General features: G+C 34.7%; 2 protein-coding genes across 17 annotated transcripts in view; one reads left to right on the top strand and one right to left on the bottom strand.

Annotated features, from left to right (window-relative positions):
- The window catches only part of Ptp36E (protein tyrosine phosphatase 36E), a 653,618-nt gene that overhangs the window by 260,668 nt on the left and 366,318 nt on the right, over positions 1-26,632 (bottom strand). The window lies entirely within an intron of this gene.
- On the top strand, positions 488-26,532 carry LOC147074629 (juvenile hormone esterase-like). 16 transcript variants are annotated; one of them, XM_085943545.1, is made up of 4 exons: positions 488-561; positions 1,241-1,906; positions 19,451-20,808; positions 25,171-26,532. In XM_085943545.1, exons 2-4 carry the CDS (start codon positions 1,691-1,693, stop codon positions 25,370-25,372), a joined length of 1,776 nt encoding a protein of 591 aa, XP_085799671.1. In that variant the 5' UTR covers positions 488-561; positions 1,241-1,690; the 3' UTR covers positions 25,373-26,532. The 16 variants fall into 16 exon arrangements, with proteins under 16 accessions (XP_085799671.1, XP_085799668.1, XP_085799660.1 ...); XM_085943542.1 differs by having other exon boundaries at positions 489-561; positions 1,419-1,906; XM_085943534.1 differs by having other exon boundaries at positions 492-561; positions 1,124-1,906.

Raw genomic sequence — 26,632 nt, forward strand, 5'->3', positions numbered from 1 at the left:
GCGTAACCCTTAGGACATTTTCTAGAAACCCGATGAAACCCTATCTGACCGATACATATTAAGGTTCAGATTGGAAAATTATAGGACCTATATTAAGTATGTTTAAAATCGATGTCAGTAGGTAATTGTAATTTTAATGAAGAGGTTTGACTGTATTATGCGTTCAATTATTTATGTGTTCAACGCTCAATAATTTATCCCATACCGCGGTAAAATTCACTTTAAAATTCGCGATAAATACATTCTGGTGTTTAAATGAAAATAGCTAAAATTCCAGCGAAATCCAAGTGGCCAATAACTTAGTACAGAGTGGCCGTACAGAGTGGAAAATATGCCATACACAATGTAGCACACGTTTCAGAGTCGTGTTTTTAGGTAATGTATTGCATTATTTGTTTCAACGAGCAGTCGTGGGTAATTAAATTGTATACTTACAAATAATAGATATTTGCAAAACAGCTGTGTTAAAATAATATAAAATTAAAAAAATAACTTTAGTATGAAATTAAATGTCAACGATATACGACCGAAAATATTGTGCTAAGTAGTGTAAATAATCAAGTAAAATAATAAATAAAAATAAGTGTGAATTAATAATATAAGTGTATGTAGTTGGTTTTAGAATAGGTTCTTATTTGGGTTGAATGAATAGCTTAGCTAATAACCATATCTTGTAAATCTAATCTGTGTCATAGAAATCAATTTTCAATGTATTGTGTACTTATGGGTCTATTTTTCAATTTCAATCATTCTCACGTAGGTGGAATATATCAACACCTGAAGCAATTTGGTTGAACATAGTTATCGCCCTTCCAATTGGCATTACCAGTGGCAGATTGGTTCTGCATCTTGGGAAAATAAACAACTGATGGTCTCTATTTCTAATATAGGAGACACAAGGCGGCTACGGCTGTAATAGATGGTAGTTTATCATATTTATGTATTGATGAATTATGATTATTACAATATGTTAGCCGTCTAAACTGTTAAATCTGTCTATCTTGCTTTATAAGTTGACACAGCCAAGAGAGAGGCTGTTAAAACATAGCACTTTTTGAGAGTTTAGACGGTTAACTTATTACAACATTAATTATGATAAACTACTCTCGATAACCACCGATAGCCGCTTTGCGTATAGAATAGACCCATTGATGTAGGTATTGGTAATTCATTTGTTGCCAAGTAGTGGCCAGTTGACATTGAGTATATTTTAAAAAGTGTACGTGTGTAAGAAAAATAGATGGGAGAGTATTACAATCATAATAATCTAATGTGAATATACTTTTAAAAATTGACATATATTTGAACGTTGTAATAACGCATGTTTTATGAAGAATGGTTACTAACCAGTAAACCAAACCCATTTGATCTTTACTGTGAATAAAATACACATTAAAATTTATTTCTAATTTTGTCAGATGTCTGGCATTCGAACCTGCGTCCGGGGCTCAGAGACGAATACTCTTGTACCGCACCAACGTAGTAAACATAATTAATGATTAGGTACCTATCTACATAGACTCATATTAAATAATATAAGTGTTTGAATTAATAATAATATACCCTTTTTAAAATGTTAAAAGATAGTGTTCTAAAACAAATGACAGTCGATTGATAAACTACGTTTGACATATTATAAAACACGCGTTGTTAATCATTACTGGTTATCAAAATAAATTAATGTGAAAAAATGGCGAAGAAAAACGTATTTTATGCTTTGTTACTGTTCGGAATGAGTTATTTATCAGTGGCGGGACAGGCGGATAGTTCCGACGGGGCGCATTTACAAATTAGCCAAGGAAAACTGACCGGCAAAACGGCGCGAACTGTCAATCTGGGCAGGAGATATTTTTCCTTCCAGGGCATCCCGTATGCCGAGCCCCCGATAGGCGATCTGAGATTTATGGTACGTTTCCGTGTGATTATTCTTACACTTTTTATTAATATTTATTACTCACTTCGTATTAGAGCAGTTATGGGGAACCTTTTAAATGTTTCAGTGGCCACAATTAGAAGAAATGAGAAGGCAGTAATATTACACTGCACTTAAATGAATGGATGGCATTAGAGTTTTACTCTTTCAGACGATTTTATAATATGATGGGGGTACCTAATAAAGGTTTAAATACATTATGTTCACGTTATGTGCTGTCACGTGCTATCATAATAAGCTGCCGCTACGGGAAAACAGTGTGCAATGACGTTTTTCTTGGTATTTGAACTGTTATCAGACTGATTCTCTCATCCCGTAGCACATTTAGAACCTTTAAACGAACATTGTCAGTTAGCAAAATCTGTCGAAATCACCAGAACAACGACCTCACGCGTACCGCGCTGCATTGACACCCGCATGACTCAATGGAAGTTTTTTTATCATTTTCTACATGGCTACACATTTTAAAATCATGTCAAAATCACGTGTTATTTGTTTTAGTGGTTTTCATCTATAGAGATGTTCTATTAAATTATTATCTATTCTCTATGGTCTGCAGGCTGGGTTCTGTTCAAAATATTATCTATCGCAAGTAATTTTAACGTATGCACATGTAGTAACTTTAATTAAAATTAATTATTAATTTATTAATTCAAATTATTGATACATTAGAGATGGCACTCTCCATTATAGAATTTATAGAGATGGTGATCATTCAAACCAATTCAAACCAAACCAAACCAATTGACCAATTCAGTGAGTCTACTTTAGAGTTGAAATTTTGTATTGGGTGGTGTATCGTGCACAGTATAATTAATATACGGGCCAACAATTTTAGTAGTTAAAATAGTTAAAGGTTGCTCATGACGGCATTAGAGGAGAGTTAGGTACAAGAGAGGAATCTCCATCAATTTGTACAGAATACGTCTAAGAACGGCCCACGCAGGGTTACATGAAAAATGTACGTGAAACATTTCACCGTAGCACAGTTCGCCGTGAGCTTTCTTATCGGATAGAGATGATTGCATACTATTCGGTCTCCAATTTTATTAGATTCAATATGAACATTAATTCAATTTTCGTAGCTGATTTTGGCAAAATTCACGAGAATGAAAACCTAATCTAATGACACACACGTGATTTTCCGCCCCTGTGGGGGGCACTCCCATAAGGAGTAGTGCCTCCCAGCCGCTCGGTCTGACCCTGGTAGTCAATGTGCCACCGGTGTAATGATTACGACCCTCGACAAAGCCGAACAAAAACAAACAATATTACATATATGTATAAGTCCCGCAGTTCGCTCTGGCAGGTCCCACTACTTCCCAGGGTGAACTGTGGATGTATAAGTCGGTCACAGACCATGTACATACAAGGTAATAAGATTTTAGGATTAAATTTGGATTAAATATATATTGGATAAAGGGGTTAATTAAATTAGACTAGATGTAATATAAGATTTGATTTGTTATAATAATATGTATTGTAAATTGAATATGTAATGCAAGGGTTAACGAGGTAATAAAGGGGGACTTATGGATGGGCGTTAATAGTATATGGTAATTAAAGTAATTAAGGTGTATGTAGGTATTAATTGTATGTAAATCGATGTCACTACATATCACACATACGCGGCACGATAATTGTTAACATATGCTCATAGGCCTGTTGCGAAAGCTCCCATTTGTACATTTTGTGCGATCACAAAGTCTAGCAACACATAGGGCAATCATCGATCCGATTGTAATCGCGATCCCGCGGAAATAATTTTCATACAAATTCGATTTTTAATAGCCACGGCTGTTCCGCGCGCGACGTTTCCGAATCGGTATTCCGGCAGCTTTCCTGCTCTGACATACGACGGCGTCTCTGTCGTATGTGTTGAAACCGATTTCGCGAGCCGAATTTACTCCCTCTGCAGAGACAGAGCCCCTCTCGCTCGCGTGTATGACAGCGACACGCTCACGCGCGACGGGAGAATCGGATCAATGATTTTGGTCGATCAAGGAGACCACGTACTAGAATAAAGTGCGGGAAATCTTTGATCGACAAAGTATGAGTATGTACTAGGCAATTATTACTGCCTATATGTTTGGTTGACGGAATAACATCCGCCAACTAGACGTAAGTACGTGCCTGTGGCGACACCGAGATATATTAGTTGATAAAGTGGGAAAGATTGCGCGACCAGCACAAATATATATTCAAGTAGAGTAATGTTCCCGCTTAATATTATCAAATATTAAGCATTCATTTTGTAAAGAAATTAACGACCTACCGATTTCATGTTCTTAGACTAACGTCAAGTAGGTATTCAGGCCGTCGGGGCGCCTCAAAGTTGGACCCCCCAACGGTAGTTGGCCAAAGGATTGGTATGCGCTGTCGTAGGCCTGGTGCCTCAAATATGCCAATTCAACCACTGGGATATGACGCCTTATCATCCAGGCTAACTTTTGAGTACTCTTGTTTCTGAATGAGAGGTACCTTCGCGCCGCTAGAGCCCGTAAAGCCGGCCGCCGCGGGAACGCCCCTCCCTCAGCCATGGGAAACGCCATCACGCAGGGGGTGTGCTGTATCGATAGGCAATTTAATCACAAATCCGTCGATGCTAGGCACGCCTTCATAGGTGCGTTTTTCGTGTGGCTGGACCAGAAACAAGGTGCTATTGCTACAGCAATTGCGCACTCTCAGTACTAACAAGTGCTCGAAGTACGTAAGTGACGCGGGAGCGACGCCGCCCATTGGCAAGCGTCGCCTTACGCCTATAATTTTACTTAGTCGGCCCTTGCGTAGATGTCGCGGGTAATTAGTCATTGTACAATTTCCGCCAATCTCGTAAGGAAACCGTTAATTAATTTTGTCACCCTCAAAACGTCGGACTAAGGGATGAAATCGGGCAGATTTGCATATAAACCCCCAATTTTTAAATTCAATATTAGTCTTCTTCCGCCCTTACGACCCTGAACCTGCGAAGGTCGGCGGCGTAATTTTAATCGCGTTTCTCCATACAAGTCGACAAAGACTTGAGAGGAGGTACTCACCAAGGTTCAAATACCTACTGGTCGAGACCTACCGCCTATACCTACCGTCAAATCTGACAGTTCCGGTCGAAACGTCAGTCAGCGACTTAGCCGTTTTCTCGCATTTTAACTTTTCTTTTATTATTGTACCGGTCCTCAACCTTTCGTAACAAGGTCCCGCGCTCGTGCAATCTCGTCTGCGATAGTATAGAGATAATAATAAGAAAGTAATTCTTAAGTGTATAATAATAAGTAGTTCTGACTTTTGCTATAATTAATTAAATTAGACTGTTATAAAATATTGTGAACTTTTGTGGTTTCGGATTTATGTAATTTTTTTATAACTTTGGTGGAAGTGAGATGAAATAAATAGACTATAATATGATAAACATTAGTTTTCGTCAAGTATACTGCTGTGCCTACCTGCTCTCCAAACTTGAATGTACCTCCACCCCAGGCCCGGAGCTAGTCAAGGGTTCGGAGGCCTACACTAACCTAACCTAACAAATAATCCAGTATATCGGAAATTTTTAAAATTTGTTTGCTGCTGGCTTCCTGTAAGCCGAAAAGAACCGTGTTTTATTTAGAATGTTATTGGGAAGGTATTATTGGACGGATAATTATTTATGTACCTATTGTTATACTATTTCTATCGCTTTGGATTTTGTTTGATAAATATTGTTTTAAAAAAAATGTATTCAGTTGAAAATGTCCCTCTGTGGCGGACGAAACCGGTCCTAATCTATTTCTAAAAAAAAATGCGTTTTATTAAATAAAAACAACAATACAATGCAGTTCCACCATGAATTGACAGTTAACAAAATAAAAGAAATTTTATTTAGACATTAATTTTAAAGGGGTTGGACTGTCTTTAATGTACGGCCATATATTTCCGACACAACATTTCACGGTGAAGTCTGATACGGCGAATTGCATACGTACAAGTTTCTGGATGCGCCCACACATATCTCAAGCAGCTATCAAGACGCGTAGTACCTACGTCCCCTGAGGCAGTACTGTATTACATAATTTGATCACCTGGCAATGGTTTTGAAGTAAAACAATGTTCTAACAATAGAAAATTCTTCTTATTGTGCCATCCCCTAGCGGAAGTCGGCCACCATCAAAGCGATCTGATCTTTATCGCCTGCTACCCGAAACAGCTCAGTGGAGCTGCAATCGTACTAATCACGGAAGTTCTTAAGCCACGAAATGCGGCGCCGTCCTCTGCTACGCTTCCCATTGATATTTCCCGAATGACAAGTTGGGGAATGCTGTATTTTTGTCCTCTCATAATGTGGCCGAGGTACTGTAGTTTTCTGGTTTTGATACTACGTAAAACATTCTCGGTCTTTCCCCATTCGATTGAGAACTTCAACATTTGTCACCCGGTCAGTCCAAGGAATTTTGAGGATGCGTCTATACAGCCACATCTCGAAAGCTTCAAGTCTCCGTGACATCTCTTGGTTTAGCGTCAATACTTCCATACCATAGAAAAGAATTGAGAGAACATAACGACGTACCATACGCAGTCTCAGACCTAGGTTAAGATCTCGATTGCTAAGGAGGCGTCTCATTTTGAGAAAGGCGCTCCTTGCGATCTCAATTCAATAGAAAATAAGTTTTCAACAATGTGCACATATTTATGAAACATGGCTTCAATTTATTGAATTCTAAAAGACTGTCTACACACAAGTTCACAACCGTTGATTGAAAAGTTGACTTCACTCGGCTATTAAATCTCGGACGTAGCTGCTGTTGGCGCGGCAACCCGTTTTTTATGTTTTTATGATAATAATATAAAACATATTTTGTGAGATTGTCAACTTTTCTCAGATCCAATCAGATACGACAACTCCATATTGGCCACGACTCCAGGGAACGATCTAAATTGACATTATCCACGATAGGCGTGTAAGTATGCCAGGGGTCTAGGACGATTTGGCACCGGGACAATTGGACGCCACGCAATTCGAAAATAAATAGACGTTAGGTACTTATACGTACTTTAAAAAAAATATTTAATATTATTATTTATATTTAAATTATTATATTATGATTTAATAGTTGGTGGGAATTTTAATATGCACACGTAAATAATGATTTAATCGTGCATATGTTTAAGTTCCAACGGAAAAAGAGTTTTTTTATTTTTATATAAAGCCTTAGGCATGGTAATTCTCAATCCGTAATAAAAAAAACATTACCTTAAGATTAAAATGAATTAATACTAAGTAGTAGATAGAAACTGATTAAAATTCATCGTCTGCGTTCTGTATACGTGTCTACGACAGTGCGGCGTCCAATTGTCCTAGCGTCCAGTTGTCCCATTCCCGTCTGCCAGTATAATTTGAGCACAAAATGTGCGGTGTACATACCATACTGTAGGTTTGTTCAACATCAAGTATGCTGTGATTTACTATAATATACTGGACAGCTTGGCCCCCACATCCTGAAGTCTGCCCCAGGCTAGGAGATTTGGCAGGCCCTCCTACCTATTGCTAAGGGTAAAGGCAGTGTGACGCGCTGCAGTAGCATTCTCCAAATGATGTACGCGGTAAAATTAAGGTGTATTTGTAGCATTTTTTTGTATTTTTAATATGTACATCCATTTGAATTGCGGAGTTGTCGAGTATCGGCACACAGTTAAAAATTGCATTGTACAACGAAATATTTTAAAATATTAATATGATTGAAGTAAAATTTTTACTATAAGAGCAAATTTGTGATCTGTGTTTATCTCACTTATGTGGTCGACTCGTCACGCCGGGCCCCAGGCTAGAGTCCTGTCAGCCCCTCCCTTGTGGGGCCGCTATGATGTACAGTGTCAAAACTGCCAGTGATCTATTACATAATTATATTGTTATTATTAAATGTAAACAAATGTATTATATGTGATTGAAGAAGCTGAGGTGAAAGAGAACAAAAAATTGTCTTTCAATATCACGAAGAAATAGTAAATATCCAATTCATCGTGAAAATGATTAGTTTTGATCTTATTTTGGATAGTCATTGCACTCATCGTCAAATTATTCTCCTAATGTGAAAAGAGCATACTGCGCGACGGTAGAAGCAATCTACGCCCTAGTTTACAATACCTAAATTTAGATATTTTCTTTTTTTCACTCATGGCATGCCGTGAGTGATGCGATACGATTTCACGTAAGCTGGTTAAGGAAATAAACAAAGGATTGGTTGGTTAATCCTTTCGACGCTCGTCAATTGTTTAATAATTTGTTAATTATTAACTGTCTTAAAATTTGTTTTTATTAAACTAGCGCTATGTGCGGGTTTGCCCCCCCCCCTACAAAGTCTCAATGAAATCATCATATATTATTCCTTCTGAATGTACACGCTTTTTATGTTTTCACTAAGTACTCAATTCCTATATTTAGGTATAATCTGATCGACTAAAATCCATCCCTTAATCTTAATCGATGCGTTGGACAGGTCTGCCCTAATATATTTAGCTTATATGTGGTGTATATATAATCATATAATATACTGATAAATTTAAAAGTTGTACAAACTACCTCATTCACCTTATCCGTTGGAATATAAATAGTCGCCATATTTATTTGTGACTGCACCAAAGAATAGCCGCCTACGCTGAAAAATCTGCTCTATGACGCCAAGACGCTTTCTTGTTTTTCCGCTCAGAATTGATGTCGCTTTTTCTTCTTCTTTCCCAGCGCAAAAAAAAATATGCGAAAGCTCTCATCCTTCATAGCATTTAGGTAGGATTAATTACAACGAATCTAGCACGCATTGTTTACTTTTCTGTGTTATTCTTACAAAAACTTAAGCTAAGAAATGCCATTAAAGATACGCTTTATTGTTAAGTGAAAGGTTATGAGACTTTGATGTATAAATTCAGAATTACTATACAATTCAAAGATATATCTAAATGCCTCATTATTATGTAATTATTTAGTAACAGTACTTTATTTTATTTTTTATCATATGGGCCTTTACATAGTGAAGGTTTGTATTAACAGATTTTGTTTTTTTTACGAGAAATGGATGTCAACCATTTGCTCAACCTAGTAGGCCCATACTCTGCCGCATACACAAGTTGAAAAACAATATGTGTACTTGCTAAAATAGATTAAGTAATTCATTTACTTGCTTGTAAAAAAAAATTAGCTTAAAATTTATTACAACTACAGCCCACAAACACAATTTAATGAGAGGGGAACGATCGCATATTTTTAGATAAAAAATCAATATCCGGTACAATGTTTGAAATGATAATTCGCAGGGTTTACTCCAAAGTCACCATTGAAACACACGACCTGTGTTTATTTTTTATTACCAGTAATGATGAAAATGGTGTTTCGCAGAGGTATAAATTGGTATAATATTTTGTTTAACTTAAAAATATAAATATTAACAGATTATTTATCCATATCGGATAAAGTGGTGTGTTCGCGTGAAAATTCGACCCGAGATTTTAACTGATTTGTATCAGGTATCACATTTATATGATTATTTTTCAAATACTGAAATATTTCGCGGTTCCCTAGCGGGATCTCTAGGCTCCTCTAGGGGGCCGCGCCCCCTAGTTTGAGAAGTACTGCTCTAAATATCAAGCAGCGAATTCGATGCACCAAATTATCATTCGATTTAATTTCTTGTGTTAACCGTATTTTATACGTCCTCAAATGCAAGTTATTGAGAACGACGTGTAATAATAATTGATTGTTATTGATTTTAATCCACACTTTGATTCACAACATCGATATTTTCAGCAGTACGTTTATATTTTTGATGGATTTGATTTTCAACATCACAAACATTACTATTTGACTAATTTTACAATTAAATTACGAATAGTAAACTCTCCGGTTCAATTATTTTGACCATAAAATTATAACAATTTGTACGCTGTACAACTGTGTATCTTTCCATAATAATTTGCCAAACAATATTGAACACAAATGTCAATTTTTGTGGGAATCAGAAACAAATGATTGCTATGACGTTTTAAAAATATACAGGAATAATTTGATAACACGTATCAACATGGTGAGGGTTCTCACTACAAATCGTGTGCTTAGAAGAAATACTATTTTTTTTTTAAAATATTCATATATTATTTTGTATTACAAATTACATGTGCTATTTACAGGTTCATATTATCTAGATAGCTTATTGTGCGAATAAGTCACAATTATTACGTATTTACATAACACACAAAACATATTATATTATCCATATCATTCGTAAATTTTGCGATTCATCGTTGTAATAATTAATGACACTAAAAGGTGTCAAAAGTTTCTGACATATTAATTTGTCCGCATTCGTTATAATTCACGGACTAAAAGTGTTCGCAAAGTTTTAGAAACTGTAATAAATTCGTGGGTCGGGGTGTGTAGTCAGGTAAGTCACAAAACAGCAAAAATGAGATATGAATGCCACTATACTAGAAAAAAAATAATCTTTCGTTGTGTGTAGTCAGGTAAACCGTACGTCTCACCATTTGCGAGATGCAGTTTCAGTCAAAACATATTTTTTATTTTACGGGGTGTGTACACAGTTAAGTCACATGAGTAGTCAGATAAGTCAACGTTTTGTGTGACTTACCTTACTACTCATAGTTGGCTTACCTTCAAACGTCATACCTACTCAGTGTTGCTTTTGGTGAATCTAACGTATTTTTAAAGATATTTTGAGATTTTGAAAAAAAAATAACAACAGAACCTTAGTAAAATAGTCATATTATAATAAATTATGACTTATATAAATAAGTATGTGTATTATTTGTAAATAATAAAAAATATACCAAAGTTATCGAATTTGATTTATTTAAATATATATAAGGATATTACACAATATCCAAATAAATAATCTTGCTTCTAGGTTCAACCACATACTCCAATAACTTGTATGTTGACGATTCATTGATAGCATAAAAGATCCTGATTTTAATATTCAAGAATTATTACAGTCTAATTTACCGACATTGAAGAACCACGCCCTTCATGCTCAAATAGTGCTTCCACGATTACACATCACAACGATGTTTTAACCTGTTACCCTCGTTCTCGATTGAGAAGTAATAATCACCAAAAATTTAACTTAAGGGATGATACAAAGCCTTCAGAAATGATAAAAATGTTGCACGAAATACTGGCAAAAGTTACACAACATGTACCTATAATGGAAGTTATAAATACGAAAAAAAGTTGTGTCAGACAAAGCGAACAGGAAAACAACATTTTCGCCAAGTAACAGTTCAATATTATTTGACTGTTGAACTGTTACAGAAACCAATTTGTAAAGGATGTACACTAAAAACATTACGTGAAAGTCACATTTTTTAAAAATATGTTTTGAGAAAAAAACGTGCGACTACTTCCGGTATACTTATTCAAGAAGATGCAAGAGGAAAAATATCTCTAAAAACAAAGATAGCGAAGAAGATAGGCAAATAGCAAAGACACATATACTCTCAATTCCATCATTATGAGAGTCATTATTCTAGAAGGGACTCTCAGAAAATACTTACCGCCACATTTGACAATAACTGTGATGTATTCTCAATAGTTGAAGAGTATTTGCTCTAATCCCATCAATATTCGTTTATACGCAGAAATATTTCATGGCATGAACTTAACATTCAAACGGCCAAATAAGGATACTTGTCAAAAATGCGATAAACTTAACTTAATTAAGAATTCCACCAACGATGAAGAAAGAAATAAAAATCGTGAGGAATTGAAAGAGCATCATGACGAAGCTGACTTCGCATATTCAGCTAAAAGTTGTGATAAAGAGTACTTGCAAGATTCCTCTTGCCAAATTGTAACATTTGACATGCAGCAAAGTTCCTGGCCTTTTACAAACGACATTTGACAGTGCATGATTGTGATAATAACCAGGGATATTGCTATGTATGCCATGAGACTCTTGCTAATAGAGAAGCTAACGATATCGCTTCATGCCTGTTCAAATACCTAACCAAGGGAATACATGATAATATTAAGCATGTGATCATGTATTCTGATAGATGTGCGGGTCAAAACAAAAATAGCCACGTAGCTGTAATGCGAGACTTTAAACAAAATTGATCACACTTTTTAGTCCCTGGCCACACACATATGGAGTGCGATAGTGACCATCGTATAATTGAGAAGAAAAAAAAGACATTTAGTGGAACGATCGAACATCCTCTTGATTGGGCCAAATCAATGTGTGAGGTTGCAAAGAAAAATCCTTTTAAAGTCACTGAAATGACTCGTGCAGATTTTTTTAACTACTCGAATCGATTAAAAGGACCATTGCCACTCAAAAAAATAGACACAGATGGGAATAAGTTTGTTTGGAGAGATGTTAAGTGGCTTCAATTCAACAAACACAAACCGGGAATAGTGAAATTTAAAAGAACTCTCGACGAGACGACTGCATTTTAACAAATTTCATATATAAGACGAGACAAGACGAAAGATTTGATAGACTTACTTCCATACATTTCACCGTATTATAGAGAATTTTATGAGTCACTTGAGACATCTGAGATAGTCAGTGATATTTAACCTGATACCATTGAAGAAATCCATACTGAAGTTTAATGATAACGATGAACCTTTATAATATTCAGGTTTGTGTGCCTTTTCACTACTTAAATAACATTAAAGTAAAAAAAAAAGTTATAAAAATGCTACTTTTAAATTTATATAATATTTTGTTCAATAAACCAATAAGATTTATGTATAAAATGTGTGTTTTATTGCTAATATTAGTCGGATTAACATGAAAAAATAACAATATTACTTTGTGCGTAGTAAGGTAAGTCAATCGTTTTTTGTGCAATTCCAGTTAAGTCAATTCCCCTTTTTTTAAACCAATTAAGTTTTAATGAAACAAAATAGTTAGAATACTTCTAGGACATATAATTGAAAGCCAATTACATGTACTTTGATTTGTTATCCATAAAAAAACATAACTATAATTAGGGGAATGTGGGGAATTTTTTGAACTTTGTTTTTGCTATATCTCAAAATGACAATTTGTGACTTACCTGACTTCACATCCCGACCCACGAATTATAAGCGTACGTAATTGTCAAATAAAAAGCTTTCGACAATCAACTATCCATTATTGCTTATTAGAAGTACTTTCGTGTAATTCGAGTAGGTTATTAACATTGTGGGTAACTTTGTTTATCCGTGTATGTTTGACCCACAGTTTTTTCTTCTCATTTGTATTTTATATTGTTATATAACAGGGTTGGCGAACCTTTTTACGTACGCGTGCCAAAATTTCCCAAATATTATTTTTTGACTGTCTGACGTGCCGAACAGTTTTTCATTAAAAAATCATCTATTAAAAAATGATGATATTCTAAATATTAGTCCCTGAGCTTTAAAACTTTTCAATTACGACATAAATTTCGGTCCACCAATTTTGAAACTGTCTGCCAGAATTACTACTACAAGCTCCACCAAGTTTTTGTGTGTTATTCGGTACAGCCATTTTTGTGGGTAGAATAAATGTTTGTTACTATATTACTTAGTTTGGTTATTTACGCACAAATTTACAGTATAATTGCTCATTCATCACTCATCAGATGAAGCATTCTCTCGCTATTAGTGGTCTCAAGTATAGTAAATCGATCAAAATGTGAGGTTCGCGGCGCGGCTTCTCTCGCCGCCTAATGAGGTTAGTGCGATAATATTATATTTTACGTGTAAAGCATATGGAACGACCTATTCAATTATAATATATTGACATTAAACATAATGCTTATTCTTGAAGAGTATTTGCCTGCTATTTTTTATACAATGCGATCTATCATTTAGTATCATTATAGGTATATTTTTTCTCTTCAAAATAAAATATTCGCGTCCCATAGATTAGCCACCACTGTAATATAATATTCACAAGCTTAATAATTAGCGTGAGTCAGTGGCGAATTGAATTGAATTTTAAAAACTAGCCCGCATCATCTGCGAATTGTATTCTTAGTTCAATGAAAACAAATAAATATGCCTGATAATGTTTAGTGTGCACAATTCATGTTTAATCTTAACAGCCTACCTCTATCCTTCGCCACTGGTGTGAGTGATAATGCCACGGCTCGGCCACCACTGGATTAAGACAAATATCATTTTATCGTTTGCTACAGGTGAATTATTATTCTACATTTAATGTAATGGATCAACCAAACAACTCTACGTTTGGATGTAAATCATCAGTATTTTTTATGACAAGGAATATCTCAGGAGCAGTTACCCAAGACTGAGATCGATATTCACTCAAATGAGCTTTCATTTTACATGGGTTACTCAGTTAAGATTGCCCATGGGGGAGAGGGGCACATAGAATTGTGGTGAATAACAAAATTTGATACGAAACTGCCGAACAATCCAAGTAAATCTTCAAATTGATAGTATGACGCCGAAAATTTTCTAAATACAGAAAATGACCTTTGTGGTGATCAGGTCAGTTGGTCCGATGGGCCCAACAGCTTGTTGAACATTTTAGAATAGTCCCAGAAACAAATCGGTCTAATTAACTATTTTCTTTATTCAACGAATAATTCACAAGATTTAAGAATGTAGCATTCTTTTTATTGCATATACATAATTTTGAAAACACTTTTAAGAAAATATATGACCAATGGAAAACATCTTTTTGACAAAAATACGGCACCCAGCAAAAAACGAATCTGCGTTTCTCGGGTTTCGCAACCACGCGGGGCTTAAGCGTCGGCCAATAACGCCGTGGGTCCCAGGTTCGAATCCTGGGTCTGGTAAGTACACATATTGTTTGTCAATTTGTGTATGAGACAGAGTATGGATCTAATAGGTTGAGCAAGTGGCTAACATCCATTTCTCGTATTATCATTCATCATATTATGATCTTATTAGGATCGGACATGGTCGGAAAAAAAGATTTTTTCTATTTGTTATATGTTTTCAAAATTATTCTACATAGCAATTTGCGTGTGTATTAGATATTATTGTGTTTCAATGCAGACAAACACTACAACTGCAAGCTGCTTTTACCGTAGGTACACATTGTGCCTAAAGAATCCAATCCCGAGCCAAAATTCTGATCCCGGGATGTCGGGATTACAATTTGACAATCCCGGAATCCCGGGACTGGTCCCGGGATTGGCATTTTTTCCATTGTTAATATAAAATTTTTATATTTACAAATAATATTGATAAAATCAGTCAAAAATAAATCTAGTATAATTTATACTATTTAAGACATTTATTGTTAATATTGTATACGTTCAATCTTGGAAATACATAAGTTTAATGGAGTAAATAATTTTGTAATATAAATAATAATGTGAATTTAATTGAGTGAATGAGATTGCTGTTTCTGATAGTAAAGACTCAATGAATGGGTTAGCGAGATTTAAAATAGTAAAACAAATCATGGTGTACTTATGGCCTTTCCGCTTCATAAATCTAATTATTCAGCCAAATACGAAACTGCCGTAAAACGTATGAGATCATGGTAGAATTACTTTGTTAACGCATTCGCTGCTGAGTAGATAATGATTTTTTAATTAGCACCTTTAAAATGCACGTTAATTACATCGATCGGCCGCCTGGTCATTACGCGCATATGCGTCTTCAGCGTCCAAAGTGTTAATAGAGCGAAGCATTGTTTTTTCCAATTTTTTTCATTTTTATTAATTTAGGTGAAAAAAATAAAATGAATTGGCAACTTACACATGAGTATAAATCAAACTTCATTCAAACTCAGTTTATTTCTAATGTAGTTATTTGTTATTAAAAGTATTATTTTTTCTGTTATATTTTCGTTTTTATTTTATTTTCCATAAAAATTGATAAAAAAATCAATCCCGAAAGTTTCGGGATTATGTCTATCAATCCCGGGATTCATAGGTATCGAAAATAGCTCGGGATCCCGGGATTGGAATCCCTAATTGTGCCACTTTATAGTGATTTACTCTATGTAAATATAGTGATGAGTCATCATCACTGATTAGTGTTATTTTATCACACTATCGTCTCACGCTATCGGTTCGCTAGACGGGAAGCAGTTAAAATATCGCTTCTAATAACATGTACCAAAATTGCAAGCGGAACTTCTAAATGAATATTGTACCCTTAACCTTAAAGTTCATACGTATTGTGTGATTGTCTTGTTTAAAATGTATAAACTTTATTATAAATTAAATTCGGAAACAGTGAAAAAGCGTATTTTTCAAGCTTGCTTAAAACAATTATGATACCTACCTAGGTAATATTAGTCAATTTATTTTTTGAATCCTTATTAATGATCGTCATTTTTTCATATTCTCTTAGCATTTAAAATTTGCGAGTATAACTCGTGTATATTTTTCCAAATATATGGGACACAGACACACCTGCTTTCGAAATGACAATAAAAATATTTTTTCGGAGGTATGACTGTTATCAATGAAATATTAAGAATGATAAGTTTAACCAATAAATGACTGCCCTTTTAATTTTATTAGATTAGAATAAATTAACAAAGTTTGGATGAAATTTTCTCTTTTGCCTTTAATAATGGATAGTGGATGTACATTGAAGTTAATGGCCACTAAACAACCCGCCCCGCACTACATACGGTCATAATCAGGGTCAGTATTTTTTTTGTTTGGGAATGTGTCAGGAGCAGTTACCGAAGACTGAGTTTACCATGCACTGAAGCAGGGTTTCCCAAACCTTTTCTGCAATGGAACACTTCGCAAACCCGGAAATTTTAACGGAACACTTAGTTTATTTTGTAGGTTATTTATTAGCTCAGCTAACGTTCTGCCAATTCTGGCAACTGTCATTAAACTGACAAGACTTGTCAGCCAGTTAGTTAAAGACAATAAACCCCATCTTTTTCATACGCACGGTGTGAGAAAAGATGGTCCTCCGTCTGTACCTAGATCATGGCCCCCACATCCCGAAGCGAGCCCCCAGGCTAGGATCTTTGGCGGGCCCCCTACTTATCGCTAAGGTTAAAGGCAATGTGACAATCTACAGTTGCATATTCCAAATGGTGTTCGAGGTAAAATTAAGGGTATTTTTTAGCGATTTTTTGAATTTTTAATACACCCACTTTTATGTTGATATGCACAATTATGGACATGTCAAATATCGACAATAATCAAAAATTATAAGTGTGGCAAAACCACATATTATTAAATGTTAGCATGTTTGAAGTGAAAGGCGACATTTTTTACTATTAGTGCATGTTTGTGATGTGTGTTTATAAGTTAAGGTCAGGCCCCCAGGCTAGAGGCCTGTCAGCCCCCCCTTGTGGGAGCCATGACCTATCTAGATACTTGACATCATAAACATCAGTGTACATTGATCATCACTCGTCTTTCAATATGAAGTAGATTCTTTAATTATTTTAGTTTTACTTTTTTTCTTCTACTTAGTAGAAGATCTTTAAATGTGTTGCAGTGTATAAAACCTTTCCAAATGGTCGCGGAACACCTATTCAGGTTCCAGTGTTACCAGTGTTCCGCGGAACATAGTTTGGGAAACCCTGCACTGAAGTATGGTTTGACTGAATTTACGTACATGATTTTAAGGTGCAGCGGGGCGTTTCTTTGACGAAAAAATCGCAACCAATTCGACAAAAAATAATAAAACCAGTTTCATTAACAGTTAATATTGATATTTAAAAAAAAATGATGAGCATTTTCCACAAACTGAATGTAACATATTACTCAAAGAATAACACAATTCTTGTATTTGTTATTTGGAAAATTAAAAATAGATTATCATTTTTTTTATCATGGGGACCTTTAAATCTGTCAGTGCAATGGGTCTGTATATCATTAAACGTGTCACTGACAGTAATTAACGAAAGCTAATTCAAAAATGGCAAACATTCTGATGTTTACTGCAAACACATTTATTATTACATAATTTTTTGGTATGTAGCGTTGTCAACTACAATTATATTGAACGTGGTTTTTGGCTTAGAGGTTTTTTCTAAGAGAATGACGCGTGTAGTTATTGTAATTAAATCCCTCTGGTTCCAGTCACTCTTTCAAATACAAATTTAAAACTTTATTACAAAGTGGTACCTATGTACTTAATTCACACAATTTGACAATAACCAAAGCCGCTTTAGTTAAACATATTTGAATAATGAAAACGAAACAGAACCTGTTCTCCAATACATCATGTGAATAAGGATTATCATTTTATGAAATTATCTTATATCAAATAATATTATTGACTAATTTAACATTTAAAATTCCCTAGTAGAACTTCAATTAGAGTTATATAAACTGTAATTAATTTAAAATAGCCAAAAATATATAAGAATTTTCGGTACTGTTCGGTTAAAGTGGATACAGCGGAAAACGCATTTTGAAAATAGCCCGTAAACTGGATTATTTGTTAGTTTGGGTTAGTTTAGGTTAAGTTAGGTTGGGTTTGGTTAGGTTAGGTTAGGTTAGGTTAGGTTTGGTTAGGTTAACCTAACAAATAATCCAGTTTATCGGCTATTTTCAAAATGCGTTTTCCGCTGTATCCGCTTTAACCGAACAGTACCGAATTTTCATATAATTTGAAAATGAAAATGGACGGCATTCTAAGTCTGATTAAAGGCGCCATTTTGCCTACTGATATAACTGTTTCTGTCACGTAAACGTTAATTGAAACAGTAAAGAGATATAACTCGAAGACAGTGTAAATAAAAAATAGACGAATTTAAACATTCTTGTGTTGAAATTGTAATTTGAAATAACTGTCGTATAGTCGAAACGTACAACTATAGAAACCAGTGGCGAAGGCAGGAGGTAGGCTGTTAATATCCGACATAAATAGTGCACACTTAATTTTGTCAGTCATATTTATCTGTCTTCATTGAACTGAGAATACAATTCGCAGATGGTGCTGGTTAGTTTTTAAAATACAATTAAACCCTGCCTAAACCAAACTATAATTCTTTAGGTATGCAATGGGCGATCCGCCAAAAATAATGTATACTTTTTCAGTCACGTTTATATATTTTCTTTGAATTAAGAATACATAATATTACACATGGTGCTGGCTAGGTTTTTTAAATTTCATTAAGCCCTGCCTACATCAAACCATAATCGATAAAAATATTCTACTATCTATAAAATATCTAAAATTATGTTTGGTCTAATAATGACATAATTTTAAATATTTTATAGATAAACGAATATTTTTTACTATGGCTTGGATTAGGCAGGGTTTAATTGTATTTTAAAAACTAACACACACTATCTACACATTGTAGTTCAATGAAAATAAACACGTTTGACTGATAAAGTTTAGTGGTGTGCAGTATCTCTGTTAGATCTTAACAACCTACCTCCACCCTTCGCCACTGATAGTATATATAGTATATAAATATAATATATATTATATGATTTATTGGTGATTTTTTTAAAATTTGAAGATGAAAATGATAGAATAATGTAGTGGTGTGAAAGTATAGTAAAGTCACAATTCATTTAATATTAGTTTTTCTTATAAAACATGATATTATTTTTTCTTTTCAGCCTCCCAGACCTTACAAGGAATGGAGTGGAACGTTAAACGCAACGAAAAACGAGAAAAAATGCCCTCAGAAGGATATTATATTTGACAGCCTTCCCAGCGGACAAGAAGATTGCCTCGTACTGAATGTGTACACTCCAGCGTTAGTAAACGACCATGATCGCGAAGGGAAATACCCTGTCATGTTTTGGATTCACGGAGGCGGTTTCACGTCAGGCTCTGGAAACCAGGATATGTTCGGACCCGACTTTCTCATGGAAGAAGACGTGATATTAGTCACTGCGAATTACCGCCTTGGCGTTCTAGGATTCATGAATCTGGAAGACGATACAGTGTCAGGCAATATGGGATTAAAAGATATCGTGCTCGCTTTGAAATGGGTACAGGATAACATTAATAAATTCGGCGGGGATAAAAACAAAGTGACTGTATTCGGAAATAACGCCGGGGGGGCCGCTGTGAATTTGTTATTATACTCGCCCATGGCTGAGGGTTTATTTAACAAAGCTATCTGCCAGAGTGGCGTCGCTAAATTGCCGCAGCTTTTCGGCGCGAACGGCCGACAAAGAGCTTTCACACTCGCTAAGCTTTTACGCAAAGATCCAGCGGACTCGCAGGCTCTATTGAAAGACTTCAAAAAGATAGAGCCTTCCGAATTTATAAACGCCGCGCCGCGAACGTTCGATAGTACGGAAGTGAGGGACGCTCAAAAGAGTATATTACCTTTCGGGCCATCGATCGAAAATATAACTAAAACCGACGACGCCTTTTTAAGCGCAAATCCACACGAAAGTTTTCTGACTAATATTAGAAACGATAAAATACCTCTAATGATAGGTTATAATTCGAAAGAAGCAATTATATATTTGAGAACTTTAATTAACAGTCCAGAAATATTAGACAAACTAAATTATAACTTTCAATTTTCTGTACCAATTCAAAAGCTTAATTTTAAATACAATTCACTCGCTTATAAAAAAGTAGCTTGTGAAATCAAAAACTTTTATTTTAAAGACGGAGTATTAAGTAATAGTTCTATGAGTGCATTTGTGGATTATGTGTCTGATGGGATAGTATATCCGGTGGATAGGACACTTAGCGAACGTTTGAAGACGTCGAAAGCTCCAGTGTTTTATTATAGATTTTCGTTCGACGGTGAGCTTAACTTTTACAAGCGAGCGGTTCTGGAGCGAACGCATAGCTTGGAGGGAGCTTCTAACGGCGATGAGATTTGCTATTTGTTCAAATGTGGCAGACTGGAAGACACTTACCGACGATTCTTCGGAGCGGATATTGCCAGCGCGGAGGCGGTGGTTGTCAGAAGGATGGTTCGCATGTGGGCGAATTTCGCTAAGTTTGGGTAAGTTTTAGCATTCAACTTAATGTAAATTTTGAAAATTTTAATGTATAACCCTAAAGTCTCTATTATCTCCGGTACAAAGGATTTAGCAGATTATTTGTAGGTATATTTATCACCATCTGAATAAATGAAAGTATAGACGACTTCTGATATTATATTAATTAATAAATTGTGTATTGTAAACATGTCTCACTGCCATATTTTTTGCACTCGATTTCAATAATCGATTTGAAAGTAGCTGCATGTATTTATTTTTCAGGGCCCGAAACCTTAATCAATTTTGGGCGTCCTGGGCGATAGCCCTTTTAGCCCTTAGTAAATACCAGGGAACTCAGAAATAATGGGAACTGAAATACACAACGGGTAAGGCGAAGCAGGTAACCGACTCGAGTAAGGAAGAATCCGGGTTAAACTTACACACGAATACTAAAAACTGCTCTCGGTTTATGCATTTACGCTCATTTAATGTTGGTGTATTACACACACTATTGCACGTGCATAATGCGTGCTTCATTTTCGTAGGACACTTACACATTGAAAAGCCTGCTTCACCATGCGGCGTATTGAATATAGCCAATCGGTATTCTATTTATTATCTGTTCTGTGGTAAATACCAACATGTATTGTTAACTTATTAAATAATTTATTAACTTGGCAGCAACCCCACAAAATATAAAACAGCATTTATTGCATTCAGTGGCGGTGTGGTGGGCTTGAGCGCGCCGACCCGGGGCTTTTTTTCCAGACTAGTGCACGCTCAAGTACTTATTCAAGAAGTTGTCATCAATATTATGTTACAAACAATAATTTTGAGTGACTTGAATATATAGTTATGTCGTTGTTAGGTTGGAAACAAACTCGATTAGCTACTTATATGTTCTGTATATTGGCATGGAACTGTGCAAGTTGTGCATAAGACCACAAAATAAATCAATGGATAAGTAACCAAACAATAGTGAGCGATATTATAGACGTCGCCAAGCGGATGAAATGGCAATGGACAGAAATCGTCGCTCAGCGGGTTTCAACAAAATGACCAAAAAGCTGGATAGACGAACTCATAGAGTTCGTGGATGTACGTGGCAGCGAAGCACTAGTGACCGAGAAGAGTGAAGGGAGAAAGGTGTCTTCATTGAGTAGTGGATCGACCCCGGCTGATGATGATGATTTTAATGATACGAATATTCATAAATGGTAACCTTGGTGTGAAAATGTCAGGAGACAATTTAAATCCAATTTAAATAAAAGTGATCATGGAAAAAAGTATTGTAGGTATATTATTTTACTTCAATCAAGCATACCTACACTGTTGACTACAAAATGTTCCGGATCGGTGCAGGGACGGTTCGGACATGGATCGGGGATCCTATCCTCGTGTCAGTTCGGCGGAGAAGAACGCATCATATTTAGCGATGGCCCAGTTTTAAACAGTAACAACTCGAAAAACGTAGTTTTTAGATAATCATGTTTTATTATTTGAATATTTTACAATACACAAGATTTGACAAGTTTTAAAAGAAAACATGTCAGAATTTATCAATTCTAAATTGAAACGTTTCAAATGGAAACAATTCGAAATGGATCTGTATAACACCGGTTTTGTTTGAAAGTTTGTAAAATTTCATATGGGTTTTTTGGTTTTCAAGGTATCTAATTTTTTTTTTGAATTTTGTCTGTAGAAAACTTGCAAGAGCTCATTTTTACGAATATTTTGATACCAATATCGCGAAATGTCGAATTTTTTACTTGTTACCGTTCAATACTGGGCCATCGCTATATGATCATTGTCATTATATCATGAAAGTTTCAGTATATACTTAACGATCAAAATAATGAAACATTTCCTTTAGGAAAAGTTTGGGGGAGGTGGTAAGTATTGTAAAAAGAGTAATCCAGCACTATTTTATTTGCTGCATGGCTGCATCTTATCTGTGGGTCTATTCTATGCTTATCGACCGCTAAAGTGATAAAGTGAAAAATATTATCAAACTTAGGGTAGGTTTGTATCAAAATATTAGCACTTATTGTAACAATTACACGAAGCCGGTTTTTATTGTTGCAATAAGTGCTATATTTTAACAGCACCTATCTTGCTGCTGTTAAAATATCGCACTTATTGCAACAATAAAAACCGGCTTCGTGTAATTGTTACAATAAGTGCTAATATTTTGATACAAACCTACCCTAAGTTTGATACTATTTATCAATTTAGTGTTCGATAAGTATAGAATAGACCCACTGATATGGCAATCAGCTATTAACCCTTGTGTAACAGAAGCAGTGACGCGTAGCAATCAACACAAGTGATATGAAATTACATTACGATGCAAAAGTGATGGCCGCTTTTGTGCAAAGTTATGGTTTGCTTAAGCCGTAAACTCGTAGTGAAACAGTGGTGCTTTCTTCAAAATGGTGCAATAATATCAAGCTATATCTTTACGGTGAAGACTAGGGGAAATAAAAAAGACTACCATAAAAGCCGTACCTTAGGTGACTACCCTTCTGGGTTAAGGCTGCGAAATAAATAGCCTTATAGTAATATATTATATAGGACAGGTAATATAATGGTAAACGTACGATCCTCGGTGCGTAATAAATTTGTTATCATAATATTTGAAGCACTCATTCTGCCATTATGGATGTATTAGAATAAGTCATAAATTTAAATAATTATTTAACAATGATTATTCAATTCTGATTTTTCGTAGACTAAAATAATAGATTCGTATTATGGTTTTCTGTTACTATTTTCGTGCTGGGATATATACTAGTAATTGGATTGTTTTATTTTCTAAGTGCGAGAATAGAGTGTACAAAATCACAATTTAGTGTTTAAAATTACTATCCGGGGGATGAAAATGAATTCCAGGGAAATCGACATGGCGTCGACCGTTTCGTGAATCTAACAGACGATTGAACGTCTACGGAGTAATATTTAAATTTCAAACTGTCCCTGTGGGTCTATTCTATACTTATCGAACACTAAAGTGATAAATAGTATCAAACTTAGGGTAGGTTTGTATCAAAATATTAGCACTTTTTGTAACAATTACACGAAGTTGGTTTTTATTGTTGCAATAAGTGCGATATTTTAACAGCAGCAAGATAAGTGCTGTTAAAATATAGCACTTATTGCAACAATATAAACCAACTTCGTGTAATTGTTACAATAAGTGCTAATATTTTGATACAAACCTACCCTAAGTTTGATAATATTTATTACTTTATCACTTTAGCGGTCGATAAGTATAGAATAGACCCACTGGCATGTGCAATTATTTATATTTTAGCTATATAATTTCAAAGTAAATCATAAAAGAAAATAGAATTAGTAATAGTAAAATATGAATACTGTAATATAGTATTCATATTATAATATATATATAAAACCATAATTTGTATAAAACCAAAAGATGACCGCTTTTATTTCTTCAATATTTTGATGCAAACGTTTTATGTCTTGCCTCCGTTGGGTTTTAAGATAACATTTGAAAATTGGATAAATAAACATATAAGTATATTATTATGATATAAAGAAAAAATCGGCGTGTGTACTTATGTACGCGCGTTAGAAGTTATACTCTTTGGCGTAACAAAACAAAAACAAAACTTGTGATAACCTAGATTCTTTAACTACCTCTTAATTATCTTGTTAAATTACACACTCAAGAAAAAGAGCCCCTTATTGGAGCGCCGTTGTTTTATTTCTATACACATTAACTTATATTAATAAATTATATAATTATGTCTCGTTGTTTTTATTTTTAAAGTCACAACTGTCACTCTGACGTTTAATCGTTTGTTTACGTAAGGAATTGCAAATGGCCGACAATAATACATTCGTTGCCGAGGTAATAGAACAATTCTACTATCAAACTTGCGTTTGTATACAGCTGACTGATTTGCAGCTATCTTCATACTGTCGCGCACTTTCGTAACGATGTGCGCGCGCAGCTCTCAATTTCACTCTCTACCAAACGCCTCAAAAGAAGTATAACTTCAAACACTTTATATTTCCATAGATATATCTATATTTAGAAATAATTATTGGTTTATAATAATATGAAAACAAGTGTCATGAAAACTAGTATTTTTTATGTTTCACACGCTATTTAAAAAAAACACCATACAATTTAATATAGTAAACTGATTATTTAAATATTTTGTTTTGTGTTTTAGTGTTTTAAATTTCGAAAAAATCTGAATTCGAAAAAAATGAACAGTGTTTAATAGTGCCTATACCGTAATTACCTTTCATTTGTTTTTCACGTTTTCCACCGTTATTCAACAGGCAGACGTCACCTGATATTCACATCTGTCTAAAAATAATTGATTATCTAAAGATCTTATTTTTTTTTTCAGAAACCCTACACCGCCCAACGATGACATCCTGAATGGTTTGATTTGGGAGCCGTCTCTTCCAGGCGACCACAGATTCCTTGACATCAACAAAGACATGGTGATGGGAACTAACCCAGCGTCGAGGAATGTCGCATTCTGGGATGACATATATGCAACGTATTCCAAAGAAGAGAAGACGTTACGTGATAAAATTGAGTTTTAGTCAATGAATAGTTTTTTATATAATATAAATAAAATTACATAATACAATTTTATATTAATATTATTGGAAAATTATCAAGCGCCCCGTCTCGTAAAATGTCGATCGCTGACTTAGCTGCTTTTAATACTGTATTGTTTCCAGATTTTAATCGAATGTTATTTATTAATTATTTATTATTGTTTGAAATTAAGTACAAACATTAAATTATTTTTTTTATTATCAAAAATATTGATTTGAAGTTTTGAACAACAAATAATGTATAATGTACCTTATAAACAGGGTGTCTGGATTGATTGAATTTACATTTTGTGTCTATTCCCAACAGAAACCTGAAATTCTCAAAAGCCATAAAGCCGTAAATTCCTTATCTTAAAACCAGGTCTCGAAATGGACTGGAGCGCACCGGAGCTCCGTTCCTGTTCGTGAAATTGGTAAAGTTATCGCTCCGTGTCGTGGAAAAAAATGACCATCCGAGCTAGATAGGCCATATAATAGGAAATCTAGCACACATTTAGAAAACTGTCGAGCGCTCCGGTTCGTTAACTTTTCCATTTCGAGTGCTGCTTAAAACGCGTTTTTTCGAAAGTGTTCCAGATACACTGGCTCTCAGGTACCTACACAAATTATAACTATTGGGAATTTTGTCACCACTAATTAGAATTAGACGATATTATTGTCACTGTACCTACAGGCCAATTGTCGTAACCCTCAAATAATATCAAATTGTTCAGTAAGTGAAAAAAACTGTGGGCATTGGAATTATTTATTATTTTATACAATATTTATTTACTATTTTATATATATTATTTTATTAAAAATTGAGTGGATTACTCTTTACCTACCCTGTCATTGTACCCGTTTAGAGAGGGTTACAGCATTTGGCTAGAATATTTTTTGTCAAGTAACAAATGGCTTAAAATAATTATTTTGATATGAAATATTTTTTTGGGATTTATGATACTTGGCTAGTTCATGTAAGAGTATGCAATAAGTCCATTTCCATAAAAGTGTCACTTTGGTGAAAAGTGAGGGTTAGGCAATTAGCTTGTACAGTGACGAATATTACAGTCATATTTATTATCATTATTGCATGTCGTAATATATTATACTATTTTTTACGTGTCAAATTGTGGTTATTAAAATGTTATTTATGATTGTCATGTTTTCGTTTAAATAAATTGATTTTGTACCGCGCCAATACATTATAAAATATTTTTACAATTAGTGTTAGCACAGACATTATCACAGGTGGCTAAGCAT

The sequence above is a fragment of the Rhyacophila brunnea genome, unplaced genomic scaffold (genome assembly GCF_057557595.1).
Source record: "Rhyacophila brunnea isolate RB1 unplaced genomic scaffold, BYU_Rbru_1.0 scaffold_16, whole genome shotgun sequence".
In the NCBI taxonomy this organism is placed as follows: domain Eukaryota; kingdom Metazoa; phylum Arthropoda; class Insecta; order Trichoptera; family Rhyacophilidae; genus Rhyacophila; species Rhyacophila brunnea.

What these genes read in the sequence shown, in the direction of transcription:
- LOC147074629 (XM_085943545.1), top strand. Translation starts at nt 1,691, where the DNA reads ATGGCGAAGAAAAACGTATTTTATGCTTTGTTACTGTTCGGAATGAGT. An exon ending in TAGGCGATCTGAGATTTATG is followed by an intron (nt 1,907 to 19,450) that starts GTACGTTTCCGT and finishes TTTTCTTTTCAG; the next exon opens with CCTCCCAGACCTTACAAGGA. An exon ending in GCGAATTTCGCTAAGTTTGG is followed by an intron (nt 20,809 to 25,170) that starts GTAAGTTTTAGC and finishes TTTTTTTTTCAG; the next exon opens with AAACCCTACACCGCCCAACG.